At 53.6% G+C, this 18,318-nt stretch overlaps 1 protein-coding gene across 2 annotated transcripts in view; it reads right to left on the bottom strand.

Moving 5' to 3' along the window:
- Positions 1 to 14,984: 14,984 nt before the first annotated feature.
- The window catches only part of CDK18 (cyclin dependent kinase 18), an 8,322-nt gene continuing 4,988 nt past the window's right edge, over positions 14,985 to 18,318 (bottom strand). For both annotated transcript variants that reach the window (XM_007470685.1, XM_007470686.1), the window contains exons 10-15: positions 17,390 to 17,487; positions 17,093 to 17,198; positions 16,921 to 16,963; positions 16,196 to 16,286; positions 15,792 to 15,869; positions 14,985 to 15,110 (exon numbers count right to left, since the gene is read on the bottom strand). In XM_007470685.1, coding sequence (XP_007470747.1) covers positions 15,076 to 15,110; positions 15,792 to 15,869; positions 16,196 to 16,286; positions 16,921 to 16,963; positions 17,093 to 17,198; positions 17,390 to 17,487 — 451 coding nt within the window. In that variant the 3' untranslated portion in view covers positions 14,985 to 15,075. The remainder of the gene's footprint in view (positions 15,111 to 15,791; positions 15,870 to 16,195; positions 16,287 to 16,920; positions 16,964 to 17,092; positions 17,199 to 17,389; positions 17,488 to 18,318) is intronic.

Raw genomic sequence — 18,318 nt, 5'->3', positions numbered from 1 at the left:
TTTTCACTATATAACCTCTTGTGCCTTCTGAACTATGGCACACACGAATGTGTTGTCTATTAAAAATAAACAACTAAAAATTAAAACTCCCTCTTTATAACATCTCAATTTAGTTTTCTTTAAAACGAACTGTATTATACTAAGTTATTATATAATAACTTGTATGTTAATTGATATATTCTCTGAATTCAGATTATGTTCTAACATAACATAATCTTTTACTATGAAATATGCATTTTGCTATATTAATATGACTATATATTACATGTTGTATCTGTCCTACATATACCCTTTTTAAAGGTCTCTTATTTATAAGAGTCTGAAAGGAAAACCTCAGTGGTTATTTCTGGGTAGTTGACGTATGAGTGATTTTAATTTTCTTCTTTATACTTTTTCTGTTTCTCTGGGGTTTTTTTTTTGTTTTTGTTTTTCTTTTTGTGGTACGCGGGCCTCTCACTGTTGTGGCCTCTCCCGTTGCGGAGCACAGGCTCCGGACGCTCAGGCTCAGCGGCCATGGCTCACGGGCCCAGCCGCTCCGCGGCATGTGGGATCTTCCCAGACCGGGGCACGAACCCGTGTCCCCTGCATCGGCAGGCGGACTCTCAACCACTGCGCCACCAGGGAAGCCCTGTTTCTCTGGTTTTTATGCCAAAGGTATATTGCTCCTAATAATCAGGAAAAAATTATGTGTTTCCACGCCCCTCAGTCCACAGGGTAAAGGTCGGTGCCTTCAATATGCCTTTCGAGGTCCTGCCTACATTTCCATCCTCTCCTATCACCCCTCCCCTTGCCCCCCCAGGAGGCTTTGTGACCGCTGAACAAGTCCCCTTTGCTGTTCCCCACTGTCCTCTAGAAATGCAACCTAGCCTTCAGTGTCCAGCTTCAATGTTCTCCCGCCTAGAGAGAATCAGTGGTGCCCTCCTCTGTGCCCAGGTGACCCACTGTCTCCTTCTGGACTGGATTCCATGCATGTGGCCCTTGTCTTATGAGTCACTGAGCCTCCGGGAGCAGCCCAGGCGCTGACTCAGGATGAACGTCGGGAGAGTGTGGGCCCAACGGCTCTCTTGTGGTTTCCTCCACCTTCTGTGAGATGGAGGTGCTAAGAGAGTTACTGTTGGCTGCAGTGTTCACTTTGGTGTCTCCTTTCTGTTCGTAGGTTTCTGGGGCGTGATCCTGCTGTCCTGCCTGACCTGGCTGCAGTCTTTCCTCCCATCCTGGTGGGGCCCTCTACTTAGCGGCATTCTTCACAGAGAGCTGCATCTTCCAAACCAATGGTGGGCAAGGATCAGTCCCCAGTGGTCCAGTTTGAGGAGAAAGGGCTCTCCCCAGGGTGGCTGGTCTGCCCAAGGGAGAGGAGGTATTTTCTCATGTCTGTTGGAAAAAGTGGGGCTGGGAGATGAGGTGACATTTGCCCTGAAGACTTCCAATCTCTTCCAGAAGCCTTCTGAGTCTTCTTGCCTGCTCCTATCCAGAGGGAAATTAGCCAGAAGGGAAGGAGATGATAGAAGCAGGAAGAACAGGCCCCATCATCCATCCCCTTTCTTGGAGGATTTGAGCCTGTTATTTGCCTTTTCGCAGACTCACAGACTGGTACAGAAGAACAAAGCTGTCAGAGAATCCCACTCCTTCCCAGGATCTCAGAGTGCAGAAACCCAGTGATTTACCAAGCCCTACCCCCAGTTCACAGGCAACCGAACCTTAAGAGAGAAGCAGATGTCAAATTCCCTTCATATCCACCTATGCTTTCCCTTAAGCCCTGGCTTGAGAGATACTAATAGAGACTGTCCCCTAATCCAGCCGCAGTTGCCCTCATCCTTATCCTTATTCCCAAGGAGATTTACCAAGAGGATGAATCCCAGCCCAAGAACTCAGACACTTGGCCCCATTTGCAGCATTCCCTTTAGATGACAGCTAGGGCTAAGCTTGGACTTGGTGGGCACACAGCCCTGGATGGACACAGGCATTTACCTATGAAATCCAGACTAGTAAATGTCCCAAATCCTTCCATTAATGAGCAATAATGACTCACATTTATTGAGCACTTAATATGTGCCAGACATGTTGAGACTTAATATGTGCCTGCTTTAAAGAAGTGGATATGTTTGCTATTTCTCTGTTTGATACATAAGGAAACTGAAGCAGGTGGCGCAAGGTGGCTCAGCTAATGCATGGTCTAGCCAGGATGAGCCCTCTGCCTCCAGAGCTTGTACTCTTAACCTCAAGGCGGTACTGCCAGGGGAGAGGCCCTCTTCAAGTCCCCCTGGACTGCTTTCTTACAGCTGCTTGTAAACTGCACCTATTCCAGGGGAGGGCCTCAGGCCTGCTTAGTGCACCCACTGGGTGTGAATTGGTTTCTCAGATCTTTTTCCCGGAGGGAGTTAGCAGGTGGCCTGAGGATGACCCCTGGGCTTCCTGAGAGGGAGAGGGGATAGGGGTCCTTGGAGGCACCCAGGGGTGATGGGAAGGAGGAGGAGAACGGTTACGTCCCCCCAGCTCAACAGAGGCAACTCCAGGGAAACAAGACTGAGTAGCAGTGAGGCTCATACGGGGAAGGGCCCCTGGGCTGACCTCTCAGAGCCCATGCTTATGGTGTGATTCTTGGTGTGAAATTGAGGGTTTGGGGAGTGGACGGACAGGGGAGTGGAGTGGTGGAAACAGCCCTCCGGACACGACCTGGGCTTCAGGGTCCTTCAGACCACAGGGCTTCAGGGCTTCAGGGCTTCTGACCCTCTGAGGGTGTCCCAGGCCACTCCATCAGAGTCCACAAGTCATGATTCTGAATTCTAACCCCATCGCCCAACCCAGCCCTTGGTTCTCCAACAGTGAAGTGGGTCTGTGGCAGCTGGATGCTGTTGGGAGTCCTGTCAGCACTGCCTGAAGACTTAGAATCAGCTTCTTCCTCCGCTCACCTGCTGCTGTCCATTCAGTGCCCACTGTGTGCTCACTGGGTCTTCACAGCCAGGAGCAGAGGTGGACCGGATTATCCTCATTTGACCTGTGAGGAGTTGAGCTCAGGGAGGTTGTCACTTGCCCAGGAGTGCAGAGTGGCCAAGCCAGGGTTCAAACCCAGAATTCCACACACTAAATGTGGCACCTCTTTCACTAGTCCACAGCTGCACCCCAGGGATTCCCACCCAGGCTGTAGCTTTGGGGACCTCCTGGGGTCCTCAGCTTCGGGAATTCCTTTCCTTCCCAGGCCCTCTGGCCACCAGTTCTCAAACCTCTATTTGCTTCAGAATTGTCTGGGGAACACATTTAAAGCAAAATGAGTTCACCTAGAGTTTACCCCCCAGGGATTCTGGCTATGGAAGTCTGGGATGGGCCCCAGGACTCTGCATCTTAGCAAACCCCCAGGTAACTCTGAAGCAGGAGGTTCCTGACGCATCCAGCTGTACTTGCCACCTCAGAATTTCAGAGGAGTCTGTCCCTAGCCCTTTCCCACAGCAGGGGTCCATAAAAGTCTGAGGGGTGAACGAGGGCCCCTTTATTCTGACTTTGTTGCTCAGTTTCCTATCTTGTGTGTTTCAAATATTATAAAGGGTGATGGGAGAATTTTCTATGCTGCAGACGGGTTCCCTTTGTCTTCCGAGGCTCCAGGCTGCTTCTCCTGGGTTTCACACATAGGCAGGGACAAGTGAGGGGACAGGGCCACCTCCTGAGGTCTCAGCAGGGGCCTGGGGCTGCGCCTCTGTTTTTAGTCCAGGATGCTGCTCTCTTGGCTAAAATCATAAAACAGAGACCAACCCCCAAGGCAGTGTTTCTCAACCTGTGGCTCAAGTGCTTCAGAATCCCCTGTGATTTGGCAAAAATGCAGATTTCCTGCCCCACCCTGATTTATTGAATTAGAATTGGGGAGAATGCAGGGCCCAAAAATCTGCATTCTTAGCTAGCACTCCAGTCAACTCTTATGCAAGTGAATGTTTGAGAAATCCTACTGCAGATCGCAGACTGTGGAGCGTCACAGACCTAAGTTCAAATCCCAGCTCTGCCATAAAGTAGCTGTGTGGGCTGGAACTAATTCCTAACTTTTGTGAGACTCAGTTTCCGCATCTGTAAGAAACGGCGTACCATACCTGCCTCTAATCCTCTTGCTGCCAGGATTCAATCAAACCATGAGAAAACTGATGCAAAGCACCTGGCATCCAGAAACCGCTCTGAAGGCACACCCAGTCTAGTGGTAAAGAGCGATGCATAAATAAATGCCTCCCCTGGGAAGGAAGAGCTGTGAGTTGAAAACACTGAGCATTACTCACCCCACAGCAAACACGGAACAGCTTTAAAACAGTTCTGACCTTGCATTTCCCCTTGGGTGAGCACAGTGAAGCTTTTCAAGGTGACTAGGTCCATTCCTACCCTCAGGTGTGAGCCATCCCAAGCTGGGGTTAGGTGTTGGCAAACCTCAGGTCTGCCAAGGTCCCTGGGACCTTCAGCCTTGCCGTTGGCTGCCAGGAACCGGAAGTCTTCAAGTCTTTCCTTTCCCTGGCTCCCCAAGTCCGACCGATCCAAAGAAATGCCAAAGCTTGTAAAAAGCTTCAGCCATTCATAATGGGTCAGTTCCCTCCGGAAATGTTCCCCAGCTCTGCTGAAAGTTTGCCAGGCGACTTGGTGACGTCCTGCTCTCAGCCCACACAATGGGCATGGGCAGAACAATGCAGAGTAGGAAAAACATCCCGCCTGTCCATAGGCTCACATCCTCCTGGGACCCCACCCCACGGCTCTCAAAGTTGGAGGTGGGGAGGGAGGGGTCCAGAGGGAGGCAAGAGGATGCCAAAGCAGCTGTGGAAGAGGGGAAGGGGAGTGGAAGCAGGACCAAATTCCCCCATTTTGGCTGCATTCTGAAGCAGCTGGGTGAGTCAGATTAGAAGTCAAATCTGCTTATTCTGGCTCCCCCGTCAGCCCTGGGGGTCCCTGCTCAACAGCCCTGACACAGGAACGGATTAAAACCTGAGCTGGCAAACAAAGCAGTCCACACAGGGCAGTGAGGCAGGTAGGCATACCTGGTGGGAGGCCTTGCTTTGTCACTTAATTAACTATGTGCAAGGTGTTAAACCTCCCAGGGCCTCAGTTTCCACATCCATTGAATGGGGTCATCCCACATGCCCTACCACACAGGGTGTTTTCAGAGCAAAATGGGCTACCATGCATGAAAGCACCTCAATAACTATAAATACATTACTTGGTCACCAACTGGTGTCATTATCCTAACAAAGCAATTGGGGAGTGGGATGGCATGCCTGGGGGAGGCACACTCAAGAGGACATGGCCCTCTACAACCCAGGCAGCTTGCAACCTGAACCCAGAGAAGAGACCTAACACGTTGGAAACCTGGATACATGAGCGCAGACCACAGGCTGTGAGAATTTCTAGGCAGTCGGGCTGGGGGTGGTGGTGGCGGCTAGGATGGGGTGGAGTGCAGCCGGTGGTGGGGGCAGTTATTGGAAAACTTACCTGGAGGTCACACTTCCATGCTAGGCTCTCTGTTTTTCCTCAGGTCGTGTATATTTGGGTAGCCTTTTGGGAAATGGAGGTTATGAGGGGCTAAGGTCCCCATGAAGCCCTTGCATCAGCATTGGTGTACGCCTATTTGGTGCCAACAGAACTGAGCACATAGTGCTCAAGGAGTTGATCAGGGAAGCCTTCCTGGAGGAGGGTTTGAGGCATGCTTGAAAGGAGAGAGGAAAATGGCTCCCACAAAACCCTAAAGTGAGAACAGACAGGTTGATGTAAAATCAGGAGCAGGGAGGACACCCTGAGGGCATCTGCACCCCCCAACCCCATCACTGTAGGGACAGGAGCACTGAGTCCCACCACCTGCCCGAGGCCCAGAGTCTGACTGAGCTGCTGCAGGAGGTGGGAGGGGATGTCCGGGCAGAGGTACGAAGGCTTGAAGGAAGAGGCACCTTCGGGGAAAGGTGGTCCTTGGTGTGCTAGCAGGAGCGAGGAGTGTGCAGTGGGTGGTCAGGTACGGGACCGGAGAGAGAGGAGGGTCAGGGCTGGGACACAGAGGGCTGGGGCACTTGCTGGGGATGGGCACAGCCCCTTAGAGATGACAGTGGGACAGTCAACAGGATGTCTTGAGGCCTCTAGGAGCTCCTCTGCAGCCCAGGGCCACATTCTTTTGAGTATTCGGGGGGTGGGAATGGGGGTTGAAGGAGTATGGAAACACCTAGAAACAAGACCGGCTTTACCACGTGACTAAATGGCACTGTGTCTAGAGAGGTCTAAGCTCAAAGTAGAGCGTCACCTGGGGGTGCTCACTGGTGCAGGCAAGGAAGGGAAGGACTTGCAGAGGTGGGTTCCAGCAGGTTCCTAACGTATCAGAGGTTTCATTTCTATGTTAATTCATTTTCATTCACTAATATGAACTATGAAGCCTAGAGGTCCACCTCACTTTCTGAGGCTTGCAAGACTGATAGGTAGGCAGAGGTTGAGGAAGGGGTGGGGAGGCAGGCAAGTGACAAGCCGCCTGGGCAGGCTGCTCACACCCTCTGGGATTATCTGCATCTCGCAGATGCACATGCAGATAACAGCCCATTACTGTCAACATTTCTGCAATTGGCTTCTCTCTCCCTGACCAGCCAGTGAGTTCCTTGAGGAAAGAGAACTGTTTACTAATTCTGAATCTTTAGTGCTTCACAGAGTGATTTGGACCAAGGAGATTTTTAATAAATGTCTGTTAGGGGCCCCTCCAAGCCCAGAGCCAATGTGGTCCCCATGGATCCTCCTCGCAGTGGGCGGTGACCAGGAGGGACCAGCCCTGGTCATGGGAACACAGAGCCATCCTCTCTGTGAGCATCTCTCCAGACATGTACATCAGGGGAAATGGGAGTAAAAACTCTAGAGCCATGGAAACCCAACTGATAGAGACAATCTAATCATAATAATGGCTTTTGTTGTCCTTTTCATTGACCATAAAGATAACCCATGTTCATTGTGAAAAACTGAGAAAATGGAGAAATTCATGATGGAGAAAGTGATAATCACTCATCTGTATACATACTTCTAGTTGTTTTATCATGAATACTTGTATAAATACAAAATGAGGACTATATATTTTACATACTTTTACATACTGCGTATTTTTACAACCAGTGTATTTCACCTATGTCATAACATAATTATGTTGTAAATAATTTTCATAAGAATGTCATAAGCAGTTTCCCATGAGTTGAAATAGGCTTTGAGAAGAAAGTGAGATACAAATGTTTCCACGCTAGCTATGTAATGGATGGAAAAACATGTATTTATACTTCTCTTGTGAGATATTTATGTTGCTTCCATCTTTCTACTGTGTATAAGTGTCACTGTGACGATCTCTGTCCCCAACTGTTGTAAACCTCTTACTATTTCTTTAAATTAATTTGGAGTAAAATGGTGTGTTCATTAAAAAAAAAAGTCTGTTAAATTAAAAAAAATTCTTTTTTAATTTAAATAATGTTTGTTAAGTTCACAGTACCTTGCCTAACATACATCTGTTAGGATAAGGGACATCAGAATTCTGAAACTCTGGTGGCAGTTTGGGAGGATGGGTGGGTTCCCCTGGACAAGAGGGGTTTTATTCACTGTTGTGTCCCCTACAACCCTTCCCCCGTTGAGAGAGTGATGCCTGCTTCCACCCTAGGCAACAAAACAGGCAACAAAACAACAGCCAACACTTAGGCGATGCTTTTCTACGTGTCCAATAAATTCTGAGCACTTTCCATGTATTAACTCATCTAATCTTCACACTAATCCTATGATCACCCCATTCTACATATGGGGAAACTGAGGCACGGAGAAGCCATTTTATGTGATCCCACAATTAGGAAGTGATGGAGCCAGGATTCGAGCCAAGGCACTAGAGCTCTGCTCTTGACCTCCACACGGCACTGCCTCTATTGCTTGGAAATTCCAACCTTTCCCTCTCCTCTGGTACCCTAAAGCTGGGCAGTCAATTCCATTACTGAGTAGAACACTTAGCCAGAGGTGTAGAATCACAGGTGGTTGGGGGTAAACTTCATCACCTCAAGGCATGAAACGTACTGGGCCCATCCCCCTGCTCCAAGGCAGCCCTCCCTCCTGTCCTCATCAGCTCCAGCTTTAGGAATTCCCACACCCCAGAGTCGGCCCCAGGTCTCGAAAGGCCAAGGCAGTCTGGCCTCAAAGCAAATGGCCCAGTCGGATGCTCCAGGCATCCTGCAACCCAGGTGGAAGGGTGTTTGCAAGCCTGCAACCACGGCTGGCCACATTCCTCTCGGCATCTGTGAGGAATGCTTCTTACCTGTGGGCTGTATCTTGCCGCACTGCTTGGCAAAGTAGAGACCCAAGGAACGTGGTCAGACCAGGGGCAGATCTGGCCTATCCCAAGACGGCTCCTTCCTCTGCAACCTGGTAGGACTTACCAGAAACAGTGCATGCCCCTGGAATTCCCAACAAGTGGTCTCCCAGCCTCTGCTTGGTTGCTTCTAGGGACAGAGAGCTCACTGCTTCAGAAGGCAGCTGATCCACTGAGTGATACCTGTGACCCAGTGCTTTTCATCCTAAACTCTCTTTCCATGTTTATTTCCCCAGCTACATTTTAAACTCTGTGGAAACAAAGCTGTGGGATGAGGTAATCTTAAAGTCTTGCAACATCTTTTAGGTAGAATGTGCTTAATACATCCTTGCTAATTGAGATCTTATCAAGGGTGAAGAATGCAAGACAAGAAAACGTATGATCTAACTTAAATGCCAGGACTAGGATCCCTGGGGGAAGGAGGGCGATGGAATTTCTGCTGGTGGAGAGGGGGCTGGGCATGTGCAGAGTGATATTCATGCTACCGCTCACTGAGCACTCGTGTCAGGCCCCTCACGGGAATTCTCTCATGAATCCCTACAATCCCATGGAAAAGGTGTTGTCACCAACTCCATTTTACAGAGGAGGAAACTGAGGCACAGAGAGGTTAAGAAACATGCCCAAGGTGACACAGCTTGCAAACAGCAGAGCTAGGATTTGAATCCAGATTCATGGATTTTGGAGACTTGGATGTGCAAGATGCCTCCCCAGGGACCCGGGACCCAGCTGATCTCTCCTCCAGGGAAAACATGGATGGTATAAAATTTGTTGTGTAAACAGCAGAGCTAGGATTTGAATCCAGATTCATGGATTTTGGAGACTTGGATGTGCAAGATGCCTCCCCAGGGACCCGGGACCCAGCTGATCTCTCCTCCAGGGAAAACATGGATGGTATAAAAAGTCTTTGTTGTGTCTGAAAAAAAAAAAAAAAAAAAGGAAAAGACAAAAAACCTTGGTAAATTTGAAAAAAAATGACTAATGGACAACTCCCCTTCCCCCAAGAAACTGAGACCTCATGAGAGGGAAGCAAAAATCGCATCCTAACTGACGCTGAGGCTCTGAGCTCCTGCAAGAGGGGTCTAAGGGTCAAGTGTGTATCCCAGATAGTGGAAACAGAGCCTGGCATGCAGTCAGGAAGTCTCAGATGAATAATAACGAGTGAATGTGGGAGGGAGAAGCTCAGAAGGAGACGGGAAGATGAGGGGCTGGGCTAGAAGCTTTGAGCAGGGAGGACCGCTGACTGTGTCCCAGAGGGCCGAGCCCTGTATCCACCACTCTGGCTGGATCCGCTTGCTCACACAGCTGCTGCCATAGCACCGCCATGCCTCGTGTTGACATCACCAGGATGAGACGGACAAGCGTGCAGGAGGACAGAGATGCCGCTTGGCATCAAGAGAGCTTCTCAGGGATTTGGGGCTGGGGTGGACAGCTAGGAGAGGCTTCCCTCGGGAAGAGGCCTGGCCAGATGATCGATCTCTGCACTTGTGTTACTCAGGGCAACCCCAGCAAGAGGCAGGGACAGGTGAGGGGCAGAAAGAGTGGGTAGCAGAGGGAAAGCGGGGACAGGAGAGAGAAGGAAGTGGCTAAGCGGCATCTGCGATCCCTCTGGAGCCGCCCACCCACCCTGTCCATCCTGTTGAGGAGAGCTGGCGCCGGCTCTCCGGAGCTGGGCACCGACCATCAGAAAGGACGCCGGTCACAGCTCTGGCACAGGAACTGGGGCCCCCGGTGCTCAACGCTGCCTTTTGAAGTGGTGGGGCGGTCCGGAGGGTCCCGAGGAGGGGCTGGGTGATGGCAGGGCACATGTGGTGGGGTGGGCACAGTGACTTTCAGCTAACTCACTGGGATCTGCTGGTCACCTCTCAGCCATGCCTGTAGGTGACCGGAGGCTGAGGGTGCTGTTCCCAGTTCCCGGGAACCCAGCAGACAGTAAGGTGGCGCCTCCTGTGCCCGCCCACAGCCACCTGGGAGGCAGATGGTATCGTGCGAGCACTGCACTGCTCAGGTAGGCAGACTTGGGTTTGAATTCTGACACTCTCCCTTGCTCTGTGTGGCCCAGCAAGCTACCTTGCCCAGAGTTTCAGGTGCCTCACGGTGAGTGCGAGGACAGCCCCCACCTCAGGGCACCGCCCCTGAGAAGAGGCCCCTCCTCCCCTCCTGCGCCCCTCAGCTGCAGCCTCCTCCTACTGCCTGTACGTGTGTGTGTCGGGCGGGGTGGGGGGCGTCCTTCCCTCCTCCGCCCACAGCACCCTCCTCTGGGGGCTGACTTCTCCTATTCGTCTCTCTGAGCCTTTAAAAAAGAGAGGTCAGTGGCTTTGCCGTTCAGAACGAGATCCAGAGTCCCTTCCATGCCCCACAGCACCCCACGCGAGTGCTTCTCAGCCCTGGCTACGCGTTGGGGTCAACTGTGGAGCTTTTAAGAAACTACTGATGCCTATAGCCCCACCGCTGGAAAATCCGTGTGAATCATTGGAGCTCTAGCCGGGCATCCGTACTTCTTAAATGCTCCCTGGTGGACCTAATGCGCAGGACCACTGCTCCACTCCACGAGAGCCAGCCTTCCTGTCACCCCGCCCGGATGCTGTGCTCCAAACTGGCTGCCTCCTTGTTCATCCTCAAACGCCCTCCTTTCAGGACCTCTGCTGGAATACTCTGTCCTTGGGGGTCCACATGGCTCCCCCCTTACCAGTCACTGCTCCCCAATCTTGTCAGTGAGGCCCCTGACCATACCGTGTGCCAGCCCCCCACGCTGTGCCCTCACATCTCCCCTGACTCTGCTTGATTCTGCTTTATCACATTTGACCCCTGATGTGTCACATTTATTTGCGTGATGCTTTCTCCTTCACTAGAATGTAAGCTCTGTGAGAGCAGGGACATGGCGATCTTGCCTCATCCTCAGTGCCCAGCTCAGTGCCTGGCACACAGTGGGTGCTTGATAAAAAAAAAATCTGCTGAGAGAAAGCCCATCAATGCCAGGAGGTTTGAGCTCCCACTGCCGGAAAGCAAGGGTGGAGAGTCTTGCACCTCGTTGTCCTGGCACCCAGCACAGGGCCAGGATGTGACCAATTCATGGGGCTGATGATTTGCTCTGGAGACAGGGGCTCAAGGGGTGCTGTGGAGTGTCAAGACTGGAAGCAGGGGTCTAAGCAAAGATGAAGGTGGAAAGGTGGCCCAAAAGGAGCTGAGCTGCTTTGAGGAGGAAGGAAAGGAGGTCTGGCATGTGTCCCACACCGGGCTGGCCCACGTAGCCTAGCAGGGCAAAGAGAGCGGTGGCCTGTGGGGCATCAGCCCTGACCACTGGGCCCAGACCAGAGGGACAGGGTGACTGAGAGCCCACAGGAAGGGTGGGGCAGGGGAGAGCCAGCCTCAGGTCCCACCAGGGTGGGAGAGGACTGGGGCAGAGCCCAGCATGAGAGCTGCTGTCACCCTCAAATAGGACCTTTTGTCCGGCAGCTGCAGGGCTGCTGCAAAGCACTAACGACCCCGCTGAGTGGGCCCAGTCGGGGGCCCCAGGCACTCCTGACCCATCCCAGGAGCCCATGGCAAAAGTGAGGCCAGAGGGGGAAATGACTGGCTGGAGGGTTTGGCCAGGGACTCCAGCATATGGGGCAGGCTGCTGTTTGTGAGAGCCAGCCATAAGGCATGTGGGAATGAAGCTGGGGGTGCCCAGGAAACAGAGGGCTCCAGGACATGTGCCCTGTGTGGCGGCAGTCTGGCCACCGGAGAGCCCGACGGCAACCCTCGAAGCCCTTCTGCCCCAGCAGCTCATAACCAATTACTCCGCCCCTGCAGCTTCCTTCTCCAGAAACATCATTTTTCCTTGAGCACTAAATACATACAAGGGCTGGTAGGAGCCTGTCCAGCTGAACACCCCCAAGCTTTCTAGGGCAGAAGCTCAGAGTGCCTTAATGTCTCCACAGAGACCTCCAAAGTCCCCCCACCCAAGTGAGCCTCCCTGGGGGAGTGGGCTCTTAAAGGGGCAGAAGCCTCTGTAAACTGGTAGGTGCTGCTGTCTATGATACAACGGTGGTCTCTGGTGTCAAGAGGCACTCCAGCGAAGCAGTGTCTGCTCTGGGGCCTTCCCTGCTGTGTGTTTCTCTGGCTCCTGGGGCTCTGCCTGGTCTACACCTCCCCTCCTCACTCCTCCTCCTCTTTGAAGACCACGGGCTGGAGTGGCAGACAGACCTGGGATTCTAATTTGCTACATGACCCAAGGCAAGTCCTCTAACCCCTGAGAATCTTACTGTCCTCACCTGCAAAGTGGGGAGAAAGGGGGTTGTTGTGAGGATTAAATGAGAGGCATAGTGCCTGGCACACAGTAGGGAGCTTAGAAAACCTTAGGTCTTGGCTAGCCTCCTCCCACATTCAACTAAAAGGCTGGACTCAGATGCCCACCAATGTGTCTCCTGGCCCCTGCCCTTACTGTTCTCCAGTTTAGTGACTGGCTGCCTTTAAGAGGTGAGGAGGTCTAGGCTGGCAGAATCCATGCTGAGAATCACTCTTTACTTCCATCATCATGGGGGACATCACCCAACCTCTCAGCATGAGCCTCCTCAAGTGTGCCAGCAAACTGGAAAGTTCTTATGGCCAGACATAAGGCCACTGGTCAGGTAAGGCCAGGAGGTTTGGGGCCTGACATTCTCAGGGTGGTCTTGGGGAGAACAAACCTGGACACTGAAATGGAAAATGGAGCAGGATGCTGAGAACTCTGGGAGATGTGTGTGAAAGGAGGTATGGACAGACCCAAGGTAAGAAGCCATCTGGGCAGTGGGAAGGGGAGTCAGGTCTGTGCAGTTACTGCTGGGCCAGAATTATAGGGAGGTTTGTATCCTAGTTCTGCTGCCCTGGCCTTGACCATCCCCCATGTCAACCCTCTCTTGAACTTTCCTCCTTGCCCCCCTAATAGGTCAGAGAGCCACTTGGTTCGGGGAGCACAAGGGTCAGCGACAGCAGCCAGAACCCCAGATCCTTCCCCAGGACTCCTGGCTGGCCCCACCCCTCAGGCACCAACTTGGGCCACGGCTGGGACCCCGAGCACAGAGTCCCAGGTCTCTTCTGCTCCCACCCCAGGCCACCCAGAGCTGACTTCCAGCTCTGAATGCAGCAGCATGCGGAATACAGCAGGGAGGGTGCAGGGCACCCTGCCCATAGCCCAGGGTGGGTTCAGGGACACACACAAACCAAACTCTCTCTCCACTTTATGTACACACACAAGCAAGCCCCACCTGCACTCAGAAGGCCCGGAGAGGGCCTTCTGTCCTCCATCTTTGGCATCAATCTGTCAAAATCAGCTTTTCAGCATGAGACTGCTCACTCCTTTCTGTACAACATGAATTAAATATATTATCTGTCTTTGCGCTGAGTCACAGGACATTCACAGTACAGTGGGGGAGGAGGGGAGGGACTTGTGGGGAAGCCAAGACCCTCCAGGGCTGCTCCTCGGGCTGAGGCAGGTGCGCAGGGGACCTGGCCTCCCCTTGGCCTCGCCATCCAAGATTCAGCCAAGTGTTGAGGAGACTTTGGGAATAGAACAGGTGTGCTCCATAGGGGTGGGGGTCGGGGCCTTCTCGTGGGGCCATGGCCCTAACACTCCCAGTCCCCTGGGGCCTGGGGCTTGGGATCAAAGTCTATCCCCTCCGGTCCCACCTTCCTGTACCTCAGACTGCGGTGCTGATCCTTTCTCTGGTGACCGCCCTCTGGGGAGGCCAGGGGCATGGGGAGGCTGGTGCCCAGATAGGGTGGAGCAAGGACAGAGCCACGGGGGCTGGGAAGGAGAGAACAAGGGAGGCTGTGCCAGCCCCAGGGAGCTGGCACCAGCGTCAGGGTGACCCTGCATATCTGGGTACCGTCCTCGGGACCCTGGCCCAGGGCTGGCTTACCAGCGCTCAGGAATGATAAGCAGGAACCACTCTCGGGAAAGGGTGGAGAGGTAGCAGCTTGGGTCAGAGCTCCAAGGGCAGTGCGTGCTCTACCACCTGCCAATTTAAGGCAATCCCATTCGGACTGGGGAGATGGGCGGGCCCGGCTGAGCTGGCAGGAGTGCAGCTGGCGGGACCAGGCCACCACTGGACTCAACTGGGTGTCCAGCAGCATACGGGGCCTCTGGCGAGGAGTGGGGAATGGGAACAAGTGGGGGATGATGAGAAGAGGGGGTGGGGCTACAAGTCCCTCTGTTGCTCTGGGGATACCCGCCCCTCAGGTGGGGGTGGGCTTTGGCACACACGTTGGCACCCAGGATTCCAGGGACCCAGACAAGGTGCCATGTTGCTTCCTGCTCTCAGGGGGGGAAAAAGGGGAAAGACGTGTGGGCTCCAAGGGGCCTGAAAGGGACTCGACCAAACTGGTGAGGCAGGCAGGTACCCCGGGTGGGGAGGCATGGTGGTGCCCATGTTCAAGGCATAGCGCTCTGCCCGGCCTCTAGATTCTTCTGTCCATGTGGGTTCCATGCTGGTGTCTGAGCACTTTAGGGTGGGAAAGTGTCTGAGATCGCTCCCTGTCCCCTTACCTCCTCCCAGGGAAGCAGCTCATGCCCAGCCCCAAGGAAGGTGATGGAGGGGCTGGTGTCCAGGCCAAGGCCACTGGGGAGGCATGTGGGAAGAAGGGAGAGGAAACAGCCATGGCCAGCAGGGCTGCCGAGAGGTCTTCTGGACCGGCCGTCAGCCCTCACTCCTCAGTCCTCCGAGGCCACACGGGCCCCATCCTGCCGCAATTGTGCTCAGTGTGACCTCTCGTCCCTTGGGCCACAGCAGGGTGGGCATAGCTCAGAAGATGCTCTGCCGCCGGCTCTTCCCTCGCCCTGGAGAATGGAAGGAAAGATGTGGGACTGCAGGGAGAAGGCTGGGCCGAAGGTCACCTGAGATCAGGAGGGACGGGCGTCCTCCAGAGCTACTCTGATAGAGCCAGCAAGAGCATGTGCTTGGGAGCTGGTCAGCCCTGGGTTCAAATCCCATCTCTGCTACTTACTAGCTATGTGAAATTGTACCTCAGCCTCCCAGAGGCTCAGTCTCATTGCCTGTGAAATGGGGAGCATTAACTTATAGTACCAATTTCAAGGGGTACTTTAGGATTAAATGAGATACTGCATGGAAAGCACTTATCATGTCTGAGGCCATCAGCTAGTCTAGAAACAAAGTATAGTTCTCCCAGGATGGAGGCCAGAGAGCTCAGAATTTGCACAGAGAATGAACCAGGAAAAGCGTGCACCTTCATCAGGGCTACTGTCAGATGCAGCGTTCTGTCTAGGGTGGGGGTTGAGGAGGGAAACGCAGGAGGAGGAAGCCTGGCAAGGAGATAGGGAAACCAGTCCCTTCCCTGCTCCCCACGGGCCCCCGGAAGACAGGCCAATGTCAGGGAGGCCACGCTGATTCCCACGGCAGGAGGGGCTGCTGGGCCCTATCTCTGTTCCTCAAGAGGGTGGAGCTGCCTGCCCTGGCCTCCTCTAATAAGAGGAGGAGGTGGGGGAGGCATGAGCCCCTACCTGGCTGCTGAAAGGCCAGGCCCCGGTAGCCTGGGTCCTTCTGGAGCTGGATCTCCTTCAGGGAGAAGATGGAAGCAGCTGGGGTGAGAGAGGGAAAAGGCCAGGAGAGAGCTGAGTGGAGCTGGCCCTGCCCCTGCAGCCTGAGGCCCCCACACCCATCAAGCACCCCCTTAGTTAGGACTGGCCCAGGAGGACCTAACTGGGCCTTTCGGGCAGCACCTTGGATCCACAGGGTTTCTTCCCCTCATTGCAAACGAAAACCCAAGGAGGGGCAGCCAGGCTACTCAGCTAGACCCAGGGCCTCTGGCCTCTTCGTTCCGGCTCCTCCACTCACACCAGCTGCTCACTTTCTCTGGTTCTGGGGTGGCCCTGCCCCCTTCCCCCAACCTCCCCTACACACTCACTGTCTTCGAGCTGGTGCACACGCTCCCCCAGAGACCGGAAGTAGGGGTGCCTCAGGGCCGCCTCTGCTGACACGCGACTCTTGGATTCGTACTGAAAAGCAGAGGGTGGGGGACTGTAGGGACCCCTCTGGGCAATGCTATCCCCATGCTAAGTTATATGACCAAGAAGGGAAGGGCCAGAGTCTAACCTGAGAAGCCCCTGGGTCAGCTGCCCGCTCAAGCCAAGGCAGTCTCAGAACTCAGGGTCTCAGATCTCCAGCCACCAGGAGAAAACCAGAAATGGGGCTTTCAGAGAATGACCTCCTCTTGGGATGGAAATACAGATGCTGAAGCATCTAAGATCACAACTTTAATAGTAATATTAACATGTAATGCTAACAACTACCCTTTATCGTGTGCTTATTCAAGACAGGCACCATTCTAAGTGTATTCCATAACCTCAATTTATCCTCAAGACCATCTTACAAAATGTGAATGATTCATTCTACTTTGCAGTTGAGGAAACTGAGGCACAGAAAAGCTCTGTAACTTGCCCACAGCTACACAGCTAGGGTCTGAATTGGGGTTTGAGCTGAAGTCTGTGGAAGCCAGCACTCCCCTCGGGCCCGGTGGGTGGAGGGTACGTGGGGAACGCCAGCACGCAGGTGGGACGGAGGGCTGGGCTGGGATCTTGGGACTTCAGCTCTCTGACTGCCTGGCCCTGGTCTGCGTGGGAGCACACTCACCAGGAGGAGGCCGGTCAGGAGGTTGATGCCATCAGTGTCCAACCTGCGGGAGGAAGGAGCTGGCACAAGTCTGGTGTATGGGGGCGGGGTGGGACGGGAGGGGCTCACAGCCACCTCCGGGAGGGACAGCCAGGCCCACAGGCAGAGAGGAGGAGTGGGGAGGAAGGGCTACCTGGGAGCATGACTGATGAGTGGCTGGGGCAGGTATTGGGGGAAGTTGTATGCTCGGAACTCGGACAGGGCCATCACACCAGGCCACGTCTCTTCCGTGGGGGTCCCTGGGGAGATGAGAAGGGGTGGCAAGGGGTGAGAGGCCAGGGCCGAGGGCGACTTAGACGCCCCCCCCCCCCCCCCCCCGCCCTGTAGAGATCTGGTGCGAGCTGCTCTTCCCAGTCCGGATATGCACCCGGGCTTGACAGAGTTCTGGCGCCCCCTGGTGGTGCGAGGGAGGGAGCGGCAGGACACTGACCGAGGAGTCGGAAGATGAGGTGCAGCTCCTCCTTGACAGTGGAGCCGGGGAAGAGGGGCCTCCCTGTGGCCATCTCGTAATGGATGCAGCCCACGCCCCTGCAGGGAGCAATGGGCAGGGGCGGCGTTAGGCTGGACCTCCTTGTACCCGCGCTTCCTAGCGCTGCTCCACCACGATGTCCTGCCACGGTGACTCAAATGGGTCATGGCACCGGGGTGGGTGGCCCAGAGCTGCAGAGGCTCCTAGCACAGCACAGCCACCCACTACAGCCTCCCTCTGGGGGCTTCTCAGGGCCCTAGGATGCTTTGATCTCTCCCCTTTCACTCTGTAGGATTTGGGTCTGCATAGCCAGCACCCATGAGGCAGCTCTTCAAGCAGTGTTGTCTCAAACTTTCCATCATGTGCCCCTTTGGAAGAGAGAAGTCCACAAATCCACTCCCCAAGGAAACCCCTGTAGGGCACAGCAGCCATTCATCAGAAAACTGTGTTTTACCTTTAAAGTTCGGCAATCTTTTCCTTCTACACTGAATCATATGTGCGTTAATTTTAAGAAAAAAAGTATCCCTTCTAAATTTTTCAGTAGAACTGATGCTTGGGTAAGATTCATCATATTTACTGTGGGGGCCCTCCTGTGCCCTCTGGTAACCCTCTATGTACCCCTGGGCGAATATTTCAGAAGCACAGCCTAGGAGAGTCTATTTAGAGCCAGGGAAACCCCAATGTAGCTCTGACTTAATTCTATTTTTTTTAATGCATCTTTTATTTTTTTTCCCCTAAACTTGCTTCTCTTTATTTTTTGGCCATGCAGTGTAGCATGTGGGCTCTTGGTTTGCCCACCAGGGATGGAACCCGCATCCCCTGCATTGGAAGCACAGAGTCTTAACCACTGGACCACCAGGGAAGCCCTCAATTCTTTAACATCCAGTTCA

The sequence above is a fragment of the Lipotes vexillifer genome, unplaced genomic scaffold, assembly GCF_000442215.2.
Source record: "Lipotes vexillifer unplaced genomic scaffold, Lipotes_vexillifer_v1.1 scaffold1122, whole genome shotgun sequence".
NCBI lineage: Eukaryota > Metazoa > Chordata > Mammalia > Artiodactyla > Lipotidae > Lipotes > Lipotes vexillifer.
The sequence above is the reverse complement of the archived record's forward strand: the minus strand, read 5'-3'. Positions and strand labels throughout refer to the sequence as shown.